The following is a 17,717-nucleotide window of genomic DNA, read 5'->3' on the forward strand; positions in this document are numbered from 1 at the left end:
GGAAACAGGTTTCATAGCTTGTTAGGTGACCTACATTCCAGGTTAATTTTTTTTCCTTGGAACAACTTTGGTTTACTATTCAGCCATTTCAGGCAGTGTAAAGGGGAAGCACATTCTGAATGTAAAATTTCTTTGTTTTGAGCACAAAGAATTCCTTCCTTCTCTTTTTTCTTTTCCCGCAATATGTGAGCTGGGCTCTGTCCCTTGGGTTTGGTACAAATAAACGGAGCTGCTGAAGGAACAGGGTAAGCAAGTTGATTTTTGTGGTTACAGGCTGTTCCACATAATCCATTTACAAGGTCAGCAGGGACTACAACTTACCAAAACAAAGAAGTATGTAATCTAAAATGAGGAACCCTTGATCTATCAGAAAGAAGCAAAGACCTTTGGGATTTCTAAATAACTTATATTCCTGACTCTATGGGAACAAAATATGTTGGAGGATAAGGAAAAAGGTACATGGATTAAAGGGTCAAAAAAGCAAAGTGCTATAAAAATAAAGGCTTTGAGTACAGGCACACATATATTACAGCCCGATACCAGCCTCCTTCCTCCATTATGTCTTGTAATTGAAAAGTTTGGGTGCTCTCTCTCTCTCTCTAAAATAAGCAAACATTAAAAAATAAACAAATAAAAATAAAGGGGTACCTGGCTGGCTCAGTGGGTTGAGCGTCTGACTTCGGTTCAAGTCATGATCTCATGGTTCATGAGTTGGAGCCCCACATCAGGCTCTGTGCTGACAGCACGGATCCTCTGTCTCACCCTCTCTCTCCTCCTTTCCTACTCTCTCTCTCTCTCTCTCTCTCTCAAAAATAAATAAACATTAAAAAAAAAAAAGAAAAGTTTGGGGATCATTCCAGGTTTGGATGATTTGGGGAAATAAACATATAATTAAAGTCGTAGCTATAAAAGTGGTCCCATATTAATGTTTTTAGAGAGAAAACAGTGGTTCAGAAATGAAAGTCTTAAAACTGACCTCCTGAGGAAAGGGTTGAGTTTCCCAGAGAGGAAGACCAGACTGAAAACAGAATGAGCCAGTGTGTGGCTTTAGATAAGCTACTTAACCCCATGAGCCTCAATTTCCTCTTCTGTAAAATGGCAGTAACAAGAGTTCCTACCCCGCAGGGTTATTGTGCAGAATAAACAAGTTAAAGCAGGGAAAACCCTTAGTCTGGAGATTTTCAAAAGCCCAGAGTGATGGTGACACTGGTACTGGTGGTGGAGATACTGGGGGGGGGGGGGGGGGGGGAGAGTGGGGGCAGTAAAGGATCTGGGGACTTTTGTAACCCAAGAAATAGAAGGAATCAGGAAAGAATGAGTTGATTGGGATCAGATGGCTAGGAGCTAACCCTTTTCATAACCCTAAAAAGCTGAATTGGGAGGAGAAACCAGGCTGGGTTTTTGGCTTTGGTTGGCTGTGAGGAGAGGGTTCAGCCTGAAGCCAGAGAATGAATGAAGCTCCGAGACAAAAAAAAAAAAAAAAAAAAAAAAAAAAAAAAATCCAAACCAAACCAAAACAAAAAACCTTTTTATGCCAGGAGTAAAAGAACTAAGGGAAATGGTCTGATTTGGACTAGTGTGGAGGTGGGGACAGTGCTACAAGTTGTGTGTCTGTGGATGTTTAACAACCCGCTGGGAGAGGGGATAAGAGCCTAATCTGTAGTAGTCAACTGTTTTATTTCTACGATGGACATATAGCCAGCATTGCTGATTTCAAGCTCCCCACGCCAGGTCCGACAGGTTGTCAAAAATTCTGAAAATCTAAGGATTGGCTCTGGCAGACCAGTGAGTAGGGGGATTAGCACAAAAGCATAAGCAGTTCAGATTAGGGAGAAGCCCACTGACTTGAAGAGCTCAAACACGTTCAGCCAAATTAAACTAACTACCTGAATAACATGAGGCTGATTTGCCTGTAAGTCTTATAATAGATACACTGATATTCCCTTGTACTGAAGCACTACTATACTGATCATGTAGGAAAAAAACAATACTTAGTGCACCCAAAAATAGTTGGTTCTGTGTCCTGGGAGGAGGGGGAGGGGACAGCTAGAGAGAGAACCTGGAGAAGTAAAGGGGGAAAAAATTATCCTGAGAGGCGCAGTCTCCGAGTAAATCCCCTCCTGTCTTAGCTGCTGGCAAGAAGTTACAGTCAAAAGGAAAGAAAACTCTGAGGGGCCTTCCACTTCGGGCTGCCTGGGTGCTTTTTAGGTACATGAATAAATAAAATTATGAAATAAGCATTGCTATAAATAGGGAAGATTTCCAGATTCCAGGATATGATCCACTTATTAGAATAATAATGTAGATACTTGAAGAATTTGAGTCCAGTAGTTCCTTTTAATCTTCTGGAAGAGAATTTAACCAGTCCCTCCTAAAGGGATGGGGGGCAGGGCAGGAAACAGAGGGAATGGTGACCAATTACAGGAAAGATTGGAAAGAACCTGAGGTAAGCAGGCTTGGCTGCAGTCCGTGGAGTGGAAAGACCCGGGAAGCACAACCTATTCAGTTGTTTGGGTTTGTCACTACGAGAGGCCACGGGTCAGAAGTACTGTATTTTTAGGGAATGTAAAGCAGATTAGAACAAGCCAGATGATGTCTGCGTGAAAATAAAATGTGAAATTCCTGAGAAGAAAGCAAGTCTTCTTTGTGATCTCCCTGGCCACAGCCAGCATAAGGAGTCCTGATGAAGGGGAAGAAGTCCAAAACATGGCTCCGATCCCAGGGGAGGAGAACTTTGAAAGAATGTTCAAGAAAGCTATAAAGTTTGCAAATATTTGCAGGATAACAGGAGCAGTAAGTGAAAGCTAAAGAATCCTAGAGTTATTTTTCCCATAAAAGAAAACAACGTATTACCTAGAAGATAATCTCTTGCCTGCCTTTCTGTATTTACAGGGGAATGAAAAGGAAGAAAAAACAAATCACCTCAAAATATAGAGACTTAAGGGGCACCTGGGTGGCTCAGTTGGTTAAGCGTCTGACTTGGGCTCAGGTCATGATCTCCTGGTTTGTGAGTTCAAGCCCTGCATCAGGCTCTGTGCTGACAGCTCAGAGCCTAGTGTGTGCTTTGGATTTTGTGTCTCCCTCTCTTTCTGCCTCTCTCCTGCTCTCTCTGTCTCTCTCAAAAGTAAAACAAACATTTAAAAAAATTGAGATTTAAAATATACTTGTGAAGAAAGTGGTTGAATTAAACTTCAAGGAGTCCTAGCTATCCTTTGGAGGTCTTAGGAATGGGAAAAATACTCCTTTTTCTTGCTAGACTAGTGGCATCCTTGTCTTAGGACAGTAAATTCACTAAATGATTTTTCTAGGACTTCCTTTCCTTGTGAACTAGAACCAGTAACAGGCTCATGGAGGGCCTAGAAAGAAAAGAGGCAACTGTCACTTTAGGCATTTATTCTGAGTCCCCTCTCTTGGGTTTAGGGTAAATTATTTCCATCTCAGGACCTTATTTCCCACAGTTGTATAATGAATACCTTTGTTAAAAATTTATCTTTGAAAACTTCTCGAAGGCACTATTGGAGTAGAAAATACTTTATCATAAATTGCTATAGAGCACAAAATATCCCCATACCATTATTATTGTAACATGTAATTTGTAACTGAACACAAAATCAATTATTTAGCACTACTGGTATCCTAGCATAGAAACCGGGAGTTTGAGAAAAGATAGGGTTCGGTTTTGTCTGAATTCTTTCCTCTTTCCTAATGTTTTGGGGACATGTTATACAACAGCGATTTGAAGTCCAAGCTCTCCTGAGCCAGAGTAGGTATGCCACTTTTTTTTTTAATGTTTATTTATTTATCTTTGAGAGACAGAGGGACAGTGTGAGGGAGGGAGGGGCAGAGAGAGAGGGAGAGAGGAAATCCCGAGCTGGCTCCATCTCAGTGCAGAGCACAACACAGGGCTTGACATCACCAACCATGAGATCATGACCTGAGCGGAAATCAAGAGTCGGACACTTAACCAACTGAGTCACCCAGGCATCCCTGCCATTTCTTTCTCTAATGTATTGTAAGACTCCAGCAAAAGTCCCATCTGTAAATATTTATCTAACGTACCAGTGATTCTTACAAGACCCTGACCGAAGGAAGCATGTTTTCAACTTTACTCCCTTTGGGACACGCGTACAGCAGCCTCAAGTCAGAGTATCACGGAATGTAAAGGCTGGAAGAGGCCTTAGAATGAAACTGTCCAATCCCCACATTTTGCACATGAGAACCTGGGGCCCAAGGAAGAGAAGTGCCCCCTCCACTGTTATATCACCAGAGGTGGCAGAGCACAGGCTCTCTGTTACTAACTCACCATGTTTGTGGTGAATTTGAGACCATTTCAACTGGAAAGTAAGACAGGCTTCTGCCTCTTCTCTCTCTCGGTAATTTTTAGACTCAGAAAGACCTGTTTACATAAAAGTTGAATTTTTCACTGTCCACCCAGGAGACTTTTTTTCCCCCCTCCAAAACAATCCAGCAGGGGGCAATAAAGTTAAATATAGATCCCAATGTTTAAAATGATTTTAAAATGCAAGAGAATGCATCTTCATCTCTAATTTTGTCCTCTACCACGATCACCTCCAACAGTAACAGCTACCGATTTTAGAGCTTTGCTATGTGTATATGCTCTGTATTACTTATTTCATTTAATCCTCACCACAATGTATCTACTTCTGAGTTATACATTATCCCATTTTATAAGGGAAGAGATGTAGATAGATTACAAAATTGGCTTAAGGACCTACAGCTAGAAAAAGAAAACAAAAATCAGAGCCCACATCAGAGCAATCAGGCCTGCAAAGCCCTTAAGCCTATTGAGGTCCCTCAAGGGGCTATCTGCTTGAATATGAGATGATAGAGAGTGAAAAGAAAAATAAAGGTGTTTTGCTAATGAATCCTTTGAAAAACATAACCTAAAAATAAAATGCCTATTATTTTTAAATCGCCACACTGAACTGTTCTCATTAGGGCTACTAATTACCTCCATTTGGCTAAATCCAATGGTCATTTTTGAGTTCTGTGCTTACCTATCAGTGGCACTCGACCCTGCTAATCATCCCTTTTTCCTTGTTTCCAGGACCTCACATTCCTGGGTTCCCTCCTATCTCACCGGCTGTTCCTTTTTAGTGTCCTTTACTGGTTTTACCTCTTTTCCCAGAGCTATGAAATTGGTCTTCTTCTCTCGTGTTTCTACACTCACTCCACTCACATCTCACCCAAGGTCATGACTTGAGGATGGCATTTAGATGTCCACCTCCACCCGGATCTCTTTGCTTTGAGATCCAGACTCTCGTATCCAGCTGTGTCCTGGCCATCTCCACCTCCACATGGACAACAACGTCTTGATTTAACATGACCAAAAATAACCCTTGGTATCAACCGCCTTTAAGCCTGCCCCATTTTCAGCCTTTTGCCTCTGTTGATGGCAAATTGTCTTTCACTCATTCAGGCTAAAAACTGGAATAATCCTTGGCTTCTCTTTCCCTCACGTGTGAGCCTTTAGGAAATCACTTTGGTCCTGTCTAACCACATGTCACTAATTCCTCTGCTACCACTCTGGTCAGAGTCTCTCTCATCTCTCAGAAGGATTATGGCAATGAGTTCTCATCTTAAGATGTCTTCCTGCTTCTACCTGTGCCCTCCTATAATCTTTTCTCAACACAACAACCAAAGTCATCTTTTTCTAAAAAGGCCATGGAGGGGGGGGGGCAGGGGCACCTGGGCAGCTCAGTTGGTTGAGCACTGGACTCTTGATATCAGCTGGAGTCTTGATCTCAGGGTTCTGAGCTTGAGACCCGCATCGGGCTCCACATAGTGCAGAGCCCACTGAAAAAAATATTAAATAAATAATAATTTAAAAAGCAATCGGGTCATGTCACTTCTACGTTTCAAACCCTGCATTAGCTCCCCATGTCAGAGTAAAAGCCACAGGATTTGCAGTAACTTACAAGAAGCTGTAAGATCTGGCTCCTGTTTCCTCTCCAACATCGTCCTCTGTTATTCATCTCTTCCAGCCAAGCTGGCCTCACTGCTCTTCCTTCCAGGAACGCTAACGGCTCACTCTTGCTTAGGGGTCTGGGCTCCAACTGCTCGCTTTTAGCCACTTGGCTAACCCCTCATGACCTACAAGTCTTTGTTCAAATCTCATGTATCATTAAGGCTAACCGTGATCATCATGGTTCTATTACAACCCCTCTCCCACTCCACCCTCTCATTCCACTTTCTTCAGTATTTTTCTATAGCAACTCTTCACCCTCTAATGAATTTTATGATTTACTTATTTACTGTGTTCATTGTTTGTCTTTCTTCCCGATCCCTCCTAGAACATAGGCTCTACGAGCAGAGATCTGTCAATTTTGTTCACCTACCTATTCCCAAGAACCTAGAAACTATGCTGAATATATTTGTGGAATGCATTAAAAAGGTGAAATGCTTTACTAATTAAGAGTAGGGGCGCCTGGGTGGCGCTGTCGGTTAAGCGTCCAACTTCAGTCAGGTCACGATCTCTCGGTCCGTGAGTTCGAGCCCCGCGTCGGGCTCTGGGCTGATGGCTCAGAGCCTGGAGCCTGTTTCCGATTCTGTGTCTCCCTCTCTCTCTGCCCCTCCCCCGTTCATGCTCTGTCTCTCTCTGTCCCCAAAATAAATAAACGTTGAAAAAAAATTAAAAAAAAAAGAGTAAAATATTTGGCAACAGACCAAGATGCTAATTATTCCAACTTTCAGAATATCCTGCCACACAATAATAGGTGCGCAATAAACATTTAATGATGGAACTATGGTATTGTAATTTGAAAAGGAGTCTCTGCATATATTTCCAACAGCATTCATTTTGTGTGAGTTGCAGTGTATCTGGAGTTCTGCCTTTTCTGTATCTAAAACCCAGTTTTTCCTGTCATTTTGCCTTTTTCTACTTCAGGGAAAATCCCTATAACCTCTATTATGTATAGCAGTCGCTGTTGTTCTCTGAATATTCCCATAAACTCTATCATCCAGAGATGGTGGAGAACTAAGATAACATGATTAAGTTGCAGAGAAAGAATAACAACTGAAAGAAAAAGGCTGCTTCTGAGAAGTAAACCATTGCAGGGAGGGTCAGCACGGTATATTTAGCATGAGGCAGTACAAGGTAATGAGGGCTTATGGGCAGCCCCATTACTCTAGCTGTGTGGCCTTAAACTTGTTGAATTCCTCTGAGCCCTAGTTTCCCCATCTGTAAAATGCGGATAACTCACAGCGTCGCAAGGATGAAATGTGATTGATATAGTGTGAAAAACCAACTACTCTGAATAGTAAGCGATCAAAAATGGAAGCTATTACTATAACGAACCGGAAAACCTGCTTTTGCACCAACTGGAAGATTGTTGTTAGAGACGAAGAGTTCATTTAAAAGAATGTGGGAAAACGAGTAAAAAAAAAAAAAAAAAACAAAGCAAAAAAAAACAAGCAAAAAGATGAGAATATGGGCTTCAGGCCGGCTGGTGGTAATTAAGGGCTGGGAGGGGGCGCAAGGACCTCTCTCTCCAGAATCCCACAGCTGCACGGGAGCCGGCAGGGCGTAAGCGGCGGCCCCGCAGGCCAGGCCCCGCCTCGCTGGGAGGTGCACGGCGGGGACTGGCTGTGGGTTTCGCAGGGCCGCCGCTCGAGGGTCCGGAGACCGGCAGGAGGGGCCGCGCTCCCTATACTCCGCCCGTTTTTCCCTGAGGTTTTGCACGCGACGCCCCCCGCACCCGCTGAGGACTGCGCAGATGCTTCGCCTCCCTTCTTCCAGTCTCAGTCCCCAGCCTCTTCCCCGCCCCATCCGCCCTTCCCTGGCCCCAGGACGTCTCCTCCCTTCGTACATCTGGCTCTCTCCGAAGAGTTTGGTTTGAACTTTTGAACCCACCAATCAGCGCCCGCGCCCCGCCTCTCTCCGCCCGAGGGTGCGACGGGGTGTCCCTCCCGGCGCCGCGGGACTTGGGGGCGGGGCCGCGGCGGCCGGGGCGGGGCCAGGTGCCCGCCCCCTGGCCACGTGGCCGGGGAAGGGGGTATATAGAGTCCCTCGCGGCGGCGCAACCTCTTACTACTTCTCCCCCGGACTCCTTGGTAGTCTGTCAGTGGGAGAGCCTTCTCGCCGTCCCCTCGCCGCCTTCAGCCTCAAGGAACCCTACAAGTCTTAGTCATGGTGAGTGGGGGTCCTTGGGACGTGGCGTGGGTGTGAGAGCAGTCCGAAGGGGCGGGGGAGCCCGGGTGCAGGTGGGGCGCAGCCGAGCAAACTTGCTTCTGATGGCCAGGCTGGGAAAGCCGAGTTCACCCGCAGACTCCTCTTCGGGCTCGAAAACGCGGCCAGGACACTGCCCTTGGTGGGAGTGGAAAGCCCTCCTGATCCTAGAGGGCATCGCCCCAGGGCCCGCCACAGCCTAAGGCAGACCGGGAAGCCTTCACACCGGCCCCCCCAAGGACTTGTGGAAACGAAAAATCCCTCCCCTCCATTTCCGTCAGTGACCTACCTCACCTTCCCACTACCTACCGCTCTGGAGCGCTAGGTGCGCTCCAGCACCCAAGGTGCTTACGCTCCCTGCGTCCGCTCTCCAGCGCCCGGTGACTGCCTGCTGAGTCACCTGTGGCTGGTCTCTGGGGAGAGCTTCCAATTGCATCAGTCCACCTGAGAGATGTGAACAGGCTGCTCCTTTTAAGGGAACTCTTAACTGTCACGTCTAATTTTGCGTTTCTGTGTTAACTTAGTGGGACGTTTATAGCTGAAGCCTGGTACTTAAGCCAGGTTTTTAAAAAACTAGTCCATGAAGAGATATTTTCGTATAAAACCTCTGAGCAAACTAGTACTAACAATGTGTTCTTGGAGAAGGTCTGTTGGAGGTCAACCTAAAATAAGCCGTACTTTTAAACTAGTATTTGTGTATCAAATGTTTCAAAATAGTATCTTTAAAGAAAAGGGGATACAGTGAACAGACCAGCCACGTCTTCAGAGACTACCACAGCTGTTAAAAAAACTAAGTCTGACTGTAACAACTTGCTTGAGTGCTTTTCACCAAGCAGACAAAAAAACAAAAACAAAAACAAAAAAAAACCTGGTAAAAGTGCGATTCAGAAAGTAGTAGGACTGTTTAAAGGGCAGGAGAGCAATGATTTAGGCAAACACTGGCTAAGTTAATAGTTTGGATTTTTTGTTGTTTTGTTTTTTAATTAGAGACAGGGGCTGGTTATCCAGTGAAGGTTAGACTAAGTGACTCTATCACCTGTGTCTCACTTCATCCCCCGAGTGGCCAGGGGAGAGTGGAGGAAGTCTAAAGGAGAAAGCTGTTGAGACTGCTGCCCAATGAAAGTTTTTTGGGCTCAAAAATCCATCAAAGAAACCCTTCATTAGAATGAAAGGTTCTTCTCAAAAACTTTATCTCCTTGGGCCTGGGGCTGTCATGGGCAGATCTCTCCAGCTTTCTCAGGCTGTAAAATTTCCAAAGTCCAGTTAAAGGTAAACAGGATGCAATTATAAATACTCATGGACTCATTAGAATAAACAACTCCCCTTTCTCCCATAGCCCTAGACCTGGGCGAGTAGACTCAGGTCATAATGAGCCAAGTGATGTGGTTAGAAGACCATGGTTGTTTTATGAGTGTATGTGGGAAGGAGGGGACCATAAGTCAAAGGTTGTGAGTGATTGGGGTTTTTATTATCTCCGGTTATGAAAGTAGGACCTTTGAGATCTTAGCGGTGTTGAGTTTTCTTTAACTAGTTTCCTGTTAGCAGCTTCGAAGAACTCGAAACCCTCCTATTCGGGGAAAATGTAATGGGAGATATTTGGTATCAATTTTGAAAGTCCTCTGTCAATCTCCAAAGTAGCTAATCTGACTTATGATGAAATATAATAAACACCCATTTTTTCTGTTTTCCTCTTAAATCTGGGGGTATGGATTCTATGTTCATGGCCTTATTTTACTAAGCAGGAATGAATTTGGTAACTTATAGATGATCTTGTTCATCAAGTAAAAGAAAACATTTTCCCAATATCGTTAAATTCTTGGCACCATAGACTTTTCCACAGTGCCAGAGATACATGTATGTGTGTTTTGGTAGGAAACAGCGAATTTCTTAAGCTATTAGTAAAGTTTTGTTGACACTTTCAGCTTTTATTACCATGTGTCTCCACCACCACCCCCTACTGAAGATTTGTTGATAGTGAAGGAAAAATGTTCTTCCTTGCGATTAAGTTCTTCCACAGAGTTAAAAAGCTGCCTCTGACCACAGTTTCTAAAATACAGCTAACTGCTGCTTATCTGGCATTTTTTTCCATGAGTCATATGGCTATAGTTTGCTGGTTTAAGCTGGTTTAAAAGGGAGAGGGAGAAGCTCTTGTCTTTTAAAGAATAGGATTAAAGAGGGACCAGAATGAGCTCGACAGTTATACAATCACATGGAATGAATCAGAGCTGGAAGGGGGAATTTTGCATGCCTTTAAGGAATTGGCAGGCATATTTCCCAGGAGCTGGGGGAAATGTATTGCTGTGGAACAGTTTAGGTCTTTCTAAAATGGTAGAAACCTGACCTTGAATATCTAATGTGACTACAAAGCAAGAGTCTGATCTCTGGTCTTACCTAGTAGTTCATTAACATATCTTTGGTTTTGCAAAGCATTTTCTCTGAATTAGTCAGCAAAGACTGTTGCTTGTGAAATCAGGAGTGGCTTCCAGAAAGGTGACTTTCTATCCTGAAGGTTAATTAGTCATTTAGGTGTGAGTCATTCCTAAACATCCCATCTGATGTGTCATATTCTGACATTTTCCTTTCTTCTTCCCACAGCGTGAGTGCATCTCCATCCACGTTGGCCAGGCTGGTGTTCAGATCGGCAATGCCTGCTGGGAGCTCTATTGCCTGGAACACGGCATCCAGCCCGATGGCCAGATGCCAAGTGACAAGACCATTGGGGGAGGAGATGACTCCTTCAACACCTTCTTCAGTGAGACGGGCGCTGGCAAGCATGTGCCCAGGGCAGTGTTTGTAGACCTGGAACCCACAGTCATTGGTGAGTTGGCCTCAGTAACCCAAGGGAGATCTCAGGGCTCTTGACACAGGAGGTCTGTCGTGAGGGCTCCATTGACACCCTGGGGTGGAGCAGGCGTGTGCAGGTTGTGAGTGACGGGTGGCTGCTTTGTTTTTCTCTTCCAGATGAAGTTCGCACTGGCACCTACCGCCAGCTCTTCCATCCTGAGCAGCTCATCACGGGCAAGGAAGATGCTGCCAATAACTATGCCCGAGGGCACTACACCATCGGCAAGGAGATCATCGACCTTGTCTTGGACCGAATTCGGAAACTGGTAAACATAGTGTTTTATTTAATATACATATATAAGTTTTAAGTGTATTTATTTTGAGAGAGAGTGGGAGAGTGTGAGTGGGGGAGGGACAGAGAGAGAGGGAGAGAATCCCAAGCAGGCTCAGCTCTGACAGCTTGATCCCATGACCTGAGCCAAAATCAAGAGTCAGACACTCAACTGACTGAGACACCCAGGTGCCCCAATGTAGTGTTTTATTTAAAGTGAGATGAGAATGTTCTCTTACAGTTTTAAGGGAGACCAAACTATAAGAATCATTCTTTGTATCCTAAAATGAACCTTTGAGTGCTCCGTAAGTAACCAGACTTTATTTTTTTTAATTTTTTATTAAAAAAAAATTTTTTTTTAATTTTATTTAATTTTGAGAGATAGTGGGGGGGGGGGGGAGCAGAGAGAGAGGGAGACACAGAATCCAAAGCAGGCTCCAGGCTCTGAGCTGTCAGCACAGAGCCTGATGTGGGGCTTAAACCCATGAACGGAGATCATGACCTGAGCTGAAGTCGTATGCTTAACTGACTGAGCCACCCAGGCACCCCAGGTAACCAGACTTTTTAAATCAGATGGTCCTGTGTTATGGAACAACTTTTTAGGTCAGGGTTAAATGCTCTATTGCCTATTTCTATGTGTTATAAAGCAGACTTGGGCAAATGCTTAAGGCAGGGCAGTTTACCTAAAGTGAAGGTGAGAACCAGGGAGCTGTAGCAGTTTGACATTTAAGACCATTAAACATCCTTATTCATATTAATCAAGCAGCTTCTCTGCTTCAAGCTAAGAATGCCCCCTTTTAGGTTATCTTAGTCACATTGAGTGAGAAGGTGGCAGACTCCGAAATGTAACTAATTGATCAAACTCCTAAAAAAAAATATATGTATATATATATATATATATTTTATATATATTTTAAAAATATGTCTATCAGGGTTGGTGCCTTATGTTGATACAGAAAGTACAGAGCATGAGAAGCCAGTATAACACTGACTAGAAATGGTGGACACTGGAATCTTCCAACAACATTGAAAGTGCAATCAAGGGAGCTCCCTTATTATGGAAGCTAGTGTCGTCCTTGAAACTTGGAAAGTATTGAAATGTACTCACAGAAAGTAGTATGCTTGCTTTTCCACTAGAGCTCAGACCCGTGTGAACCAGCACTGTGACAGAAAAATCTTAGGCAACGGTATTCACATCAGTAAAAGTCGATAAGTAAATGTTCTGTTAGGATCATTTTATTTATTTTTTAAATATATATATATATATTTTTTTTGAGAGCAAGCATGCATGTGGGTGGGGGGAGGGGTAGGGAGAGAGGGAGGGAGAGAGAGAGAGAATCCCAAGCAGGCTCCGCACTGTCAGCATAGAGCCTGACTCAGGGCTCGAACATAAGAACCGTGGTCACAAGAACCGTGAGATCATGACCTAAGCCAAAATCAAGAGTCAGACGCTTAAAACCAACTGAGCCACCCAGATGCCCCTGGATCATTTTACGTTCAGAGTCTGGTATCCAGATGACTCTACTCCTGAGGCATGTGGGCAGCTTGTAAGTAATTAACCAAAAATCAAGAATAAAGGCTTTGGTAGAGTAGTTTGTCCAGAAAATCACATTCTAAGCCTGGCCACAACTGGTCTAGTCTAAAAAGAATGACTTTGCATCATTCACAGCTTCATACTTTTCCAGATGCTTATCACACCCTTCCTAGCAAAATTGGGGTAATGGTTCTATGTTTATAAATCAAGCTTCAGCTACAAGCACTGACTTGGAAATCAGGACCTGCCTCTAGGGGCAAATAAACCTAGTAAAACCCATCAAGGGTTCTGGAGTAAAGTTGATTAACTACCAAAATAATTGTATTTGTCCTTGGTATTATTACTGTGTCCATAGGAGGCTGAGTGGATTTAATTGGTAGACCAGAGTCTGCCCTGTACATTGATCCCAGAGTATGGACCCACAGGAGAAGTACAGTGAGGGATTGGTAGAGAATTCCACAAATCTCAGCACTTCTTTTTTTTTTTTTTTTTTAATATTTATTTATTTTTGAGACAGAGCATGAGCAGGGGAGGGGCAGAGAGAGAGAGGGAGACACAGAATCTAAAGCAGGCTCCAGGCTCTGAGCTGTCAGCACAGAGCCCGGGGCTCGAACTCGTCAACTGTGAGATCATGACCTGAGTCGAAGTTAGACACTCAACGGACTGAGCCACCCAGGCACCCCTCAGCACTTCTGAGAAGTGAGGATTGTCAGCAGAAGACTTTGAAAAGTCAAAAATCAATGCTTTCACAGAATGGTAGTTTGCTAACTGGAATAGCTCAGTTAAGTGGTGAAAAGCCCCACTGACATTAGGTCTCATGGTTCTATCATAGTAAATCACCTTTTTCAGAATCAACAGGCTCTCTGATAACTAGTGCTTACTGTGCCAAACACTGTTCCACGTACTCATTTAATTCTCAATGACCTGATGGAGATTACTATTCTCAATAAACGCGAAGACGGAGATTGAGAAATAAATTTGGTCAAAGCCACACAGCAAGGAACTGGTAGAGCCGGATCCAGACTCAGCCTGACTCCCAACACCAGTGCATTGGAACTCGGCTATTCTGTGTTACTCCAGCTCAGAAAGCAGCTGCTAGATCTTTCTAAGACTTCTATTGTATGGGGCTGGTGGTCCCAGGCCTGCCCTTGGTAGCTCTCCAGCTGCTGAAAAGTCATACTCGTTCTGCAGTCACAGCAAGGGCACCAGCGGTTGCTTTCCCAGTCGCTAAAACTTGGGCCTTGCATCCATTCCAGAACTCATGATTCCTCTGCCTGTGGAAATGAAAATAGTTCATTTTTAAATAGCCGTTTAGTAGATTTCTACCCCCCCCCCCCCCCCCCCCCCCCCCCCCAGGAATTGTGAAAAGTTTCTCTGAATCTTAGCATTTAGGAGCTCTTTATGACTGCTTTCTTTGCAAATATTGTTCAGGAGATTTAAAAAAGGATCTCGATCAGGGGTGCCTGGCTGTCTCAGTTGGAAGAGCATATAACTCTTGATCTCCGGGTCATGAGTTTGATCTCCACGTTGGGTGTAGAAATTACTTAAATAAATAAAAACTTTAAAAAATTAAAAAAAAAATTCGATCAATGTAATTATGGATTCAAAGAAGTCATTACAGCTTTCACCAAGGCTAAATTAAAACTTTTTTTTTTCGCAGGCCGACCAGTGCACGGGTCTTCAGGGCTTCTTGGTTTTCCACAGCTTTGGAGGGGGAACTGGTTCCGGGTTCACCTCCCTGCTGATGGAACGTCTCTCTGTCGATTATGGCAAGAAGTCCAAGCTGGAGTTCTCCATTTACCCAGCCCCCCAGGTTTCCACTGCTGTCGTTGAGCCCTACAACTCCATCCTCACTACCCACACCACCCTGGAGCACTCTGATTGTGCCTTCATGGTAGACAACGAGGCCATCTATGACATCTGTCGTAGAAACCTCGATATCGAACGCCCAACCTACACTAACCTTAACCGCCTTATTAGCCAGATTGTGTCTTCCATCACTGCTTCCCTCAGATTTGATGGAGCCCTGAATGTTGACCTGACAGAATTCCAGACCAACCTGGTGCCCTATCCCCGCATCCACTTCCCTCTGGCCACATATGCCCCTGTCATCTCTGCTGAGAAAGCCTACCATGAACAGCTTACTGTAGCAGAGATCACCAATGCGTGCTTTGAGCCAGCCAACCAGATGGTGAAATGCGACCCTCGCCATGGTAAATACATGGCTTGCTGCCTGTTGTACCGTGGTGATGTGGTTCCCAAAGATGTCAATGCTGCCATTGCCACCATCAAGACCAAGCGTACCATCCAGTTCGTGGACTGGTGCCCCACTGGCTTCAAAGTTGGCATTAATTACCAGCCTCCCACTGTGGTACCTGGTGGAGACCTGGCCAAAGTACAGCGAGCTGTGTGCATGCTGAGCAACACCACAGCCATTGCTGAGGCCTGGGCTCGCCTGGACCACAAGTTTGACCTGATGTATGCCAAGCGTGCCTTTGTTCACTGGTATGTGGGTGAGGGCATGGAGGAAGGAGAGTTTTCTGAGGCCCGTGAGGATATGGCTGCCCTTGAGAAGGATTATGAGGAGGTTGGAGCAGATAGTGCTGAGGGAGAGGATGAGGGTGAAGAGTATTAACCTGTCCTCTACAATTTTATACTCTGTTGTCTTGGGACTGTCTTATTTCTGTTCTGGAAGCTGTCCACTGTGGCCCTAACTTGTCAATAAAAGTGATGTTTCTATTTTAAATGTCCAGCTGGCTTCTGTATCGCAGTAAGTACTAGCCTCACTTATTTAAGGCCAGTTGGGGATGGGGGAGGCTGGCAGATGGTCTACCCAGTCATTTGATCAACATTTCAAGTGGCTTCTGTGTGCCACACACTGTGCTTAGTGGCTTGTCTGTTTCACTTAAGACCTGGATTGATGAGTGGTGATAAAATCCTATTGTAAATGAGGCAGCAGGCTTAGATTGGGCCATTGTTTCTCAAATTTCAATGTGGATGTGAATCCCATGTAAATATTAAAATGTAGATCCAGGGTTGCCTGGGTGGCTCAGTTGGTTAAGTGTCCGACTTTGGCTCAGTTCATGATCTCACAGTTCGTTGGTTTGAGCCCTGCATTGGACTCCATGCTGAGAGCTCAGAGCCTGGAGCCTGCTTCAGATTGTCTCCTTCTCTCTGCCCCTCCCCTGCCCACGCTCTGTGTGTGTCTTTCAAGAAGAAACATTAAAAAAATTTTTTTTTAGGTAATGTAGATCCAAATCTGTAGCTTCAAAGTGAAGCTTTAGATATTGCATTTAAAAAAATATATTTATTTTGAGAAAGCATGAGTGGGGAGGGGCAGAGAAGGGTTCAGAGGATCCGAAGGGGGCTCTGCGCTGACAGCAGAGAGCCAACCCAGGGCTGGAACCCACAAACTGAGATCATGACCTGAGCTGAAGTCAAGACACTTAACCAACCGAGCCACCCAGGCGCCCCAAGATAATTGCATTTTTTTTTTAAACTTTTTGAAAGTTTATTTTGAGAGAGAGAGTGTGTGTATGGGGCAGGGGGAATCCCAAGGAGGCTCCATACCCGCACTGTCAGCGTGGAGCCAGGTGTGGGGCTCAAACCCACAAACTGTGAGATTGTGACCTGAGCCGAAACCAAAAGTTGAATGCTTAACCAACTGAGCCACTCAGGTGCCCCAAGATCCTGCATTTTTTAACAAGCTTCTAGCTTCTGCTCTTGGTCTGCTGTGACTATGTGTGAAGTAGCAAGGGGTTAGGTAACATAATAGTAAGTGGGGGAGCCAAGTGATTCAAGAAACCAGCCAGACTTCCAGAACTGTTGCTGTCAGTATTTAATAACCTATTAGAGTCACGTGGGAAGGGCTTGGAATCATGCTGATTTATTCTATACTTAACCAAAACCTGCAGTGACAAATAAGACTGTATTTTAAGAAGTTACTGTTTAGAGAAAGTGGAGCTGGCTGAGACAAAATTACAGTAGTCACAAGTTGTTACAGTATTGGTACTTGACCCAATTTATGTCGTGGGGAATATCTGCAGAGTGTGGGAAAGATTGCGGAGGAAAGATTCCCTAATTTGGACCCTTTTCCAAGTACGTGTGAGGAGCAGTGTGGTTCTTGAGGGGGGCAGGAGAGACCTATGAGGTAAGGGTGGGGGAGGAAGAGGCAGGAACAGTGCGTGGCTGGAGAGCGTGGTGATGGGTATTCAGGTACCAGTCGCGGGGCTTAGAAGGTTGAACTGAGCAATGGAAAAGGGCTGAGCCTCATGAGGAAGGCTTGGGTGCTGGCCTGAGTGGGAATGCCAGACAAGTGGGAGGAAATGGAGGCTGGTACACAGCTCTGGGTGTGTTCACCTTTGCTCCGTGATGTCAGCCCGTATTCCAGTGGGGCTCAGTTGCCTTCTTTATTCTCCCCACTGGGATGTTTACTCCTGACACATCGCTCACTTCTGCCCCCTTACTGTTTGAGGAGAGCATCTAGTAAATAGGCAGGTTCTGTCTGGGAGCACTGTGCTGCTGCTTCCCCAAGATGTTTCAACTTTGTGGGCCTGGTCTCACAGCTTTTATCGTGAGAGCAGTCACTGTCTTTTGCCCTTCAGGGCAAGGGCCAGCCCAGTCCCATCCTTGAGCACAAAGGCAGCTATTGCTACTTATCTGATGGGCCAGATTCCTCCTGCAGCCAGAGCATGGGGGGTCTGGGATAAAAATGAACCTTGGGAAGGCCAGGCAGCCCAGCCACCAGAGGGGCACCGGGATATTTTTCCCAATTTAGGAGATCTGCCAATTGCCACAGTTGGATGGAGCACTGGACGAAACTGGACACTCACATGTGAGAAGGAGTGGATTTACATCATCCAGCTTCAGCCGAGCGTGAC

The 17,717-nt window shown here is 44.9% G+C and overlaps 1 protein-coding gene across 1 annotated transcript; it reads left to right on the plus strand.

Annotated features, from left to right (window-relative positions):
* Positions 1–8,010: 8,010 nt before the first annotated feature.
* LOC101081992 (tubulin alpha-1C chain) lies at positions 8,011–15,583 on the plus strand. The gene is made up of 4 exons (XM_011283901.4): positions 8,011–8,152; positions 10,784–11,006; positions 11,150–11,298; positions 14,498–15,583. The coding sequence occupies exons 1-4, from the start codon at positions 8,150–8,152 to the stop codon at positions 15,470–15,472; spliced, it is 1,350 nt and encodes a 449-aa protein (XP_011282203.1). The 5' UTR covers positions 8,011–8,149; the 3' UTR covers positions 15,473–15,583.
* The last annotated feature ends 2,134 nt before the right edge of the window (positions 15,584–17,717 follow it).

The sequence above is a fragment of the Felis catus genome, chromosome B4 (genome assembly GCF_018350175.1).
Source record: "Felis catus isolate Fca126 chromosome B4, F.catus_Fca126_mat1.0, whole genome shotgun sequence".
In the NCBI taxonomy this organism is placed as follows: Eukaryota; Metazoa; Chordata; class Mammalia; order Carnivora; family Felidae; genus Felis; species Felis catus.

What these genes read in the sequence shown, in the direction of transcription:
- LOC101081992 (XM_011283901.4), top strand. An exon ending in CCTGGAACCCACAGTCATTG is followed by an intron (nt 11,007 to 11,149) that starts GTGAGTTGGCCT and finishes TTTCTCTTCCAG; the next exon opens with ATGAAGTTCGCACTGGCACC. An exon ending in TGGACCGAATTCGGAAACTG is followed by an intron (nt 11,299 to 14,497) that starts GTAAACATAGTG and finishes TTTTTTTCGCAG; the next exon opens with GCCGACCAGTGCACGGGTCT.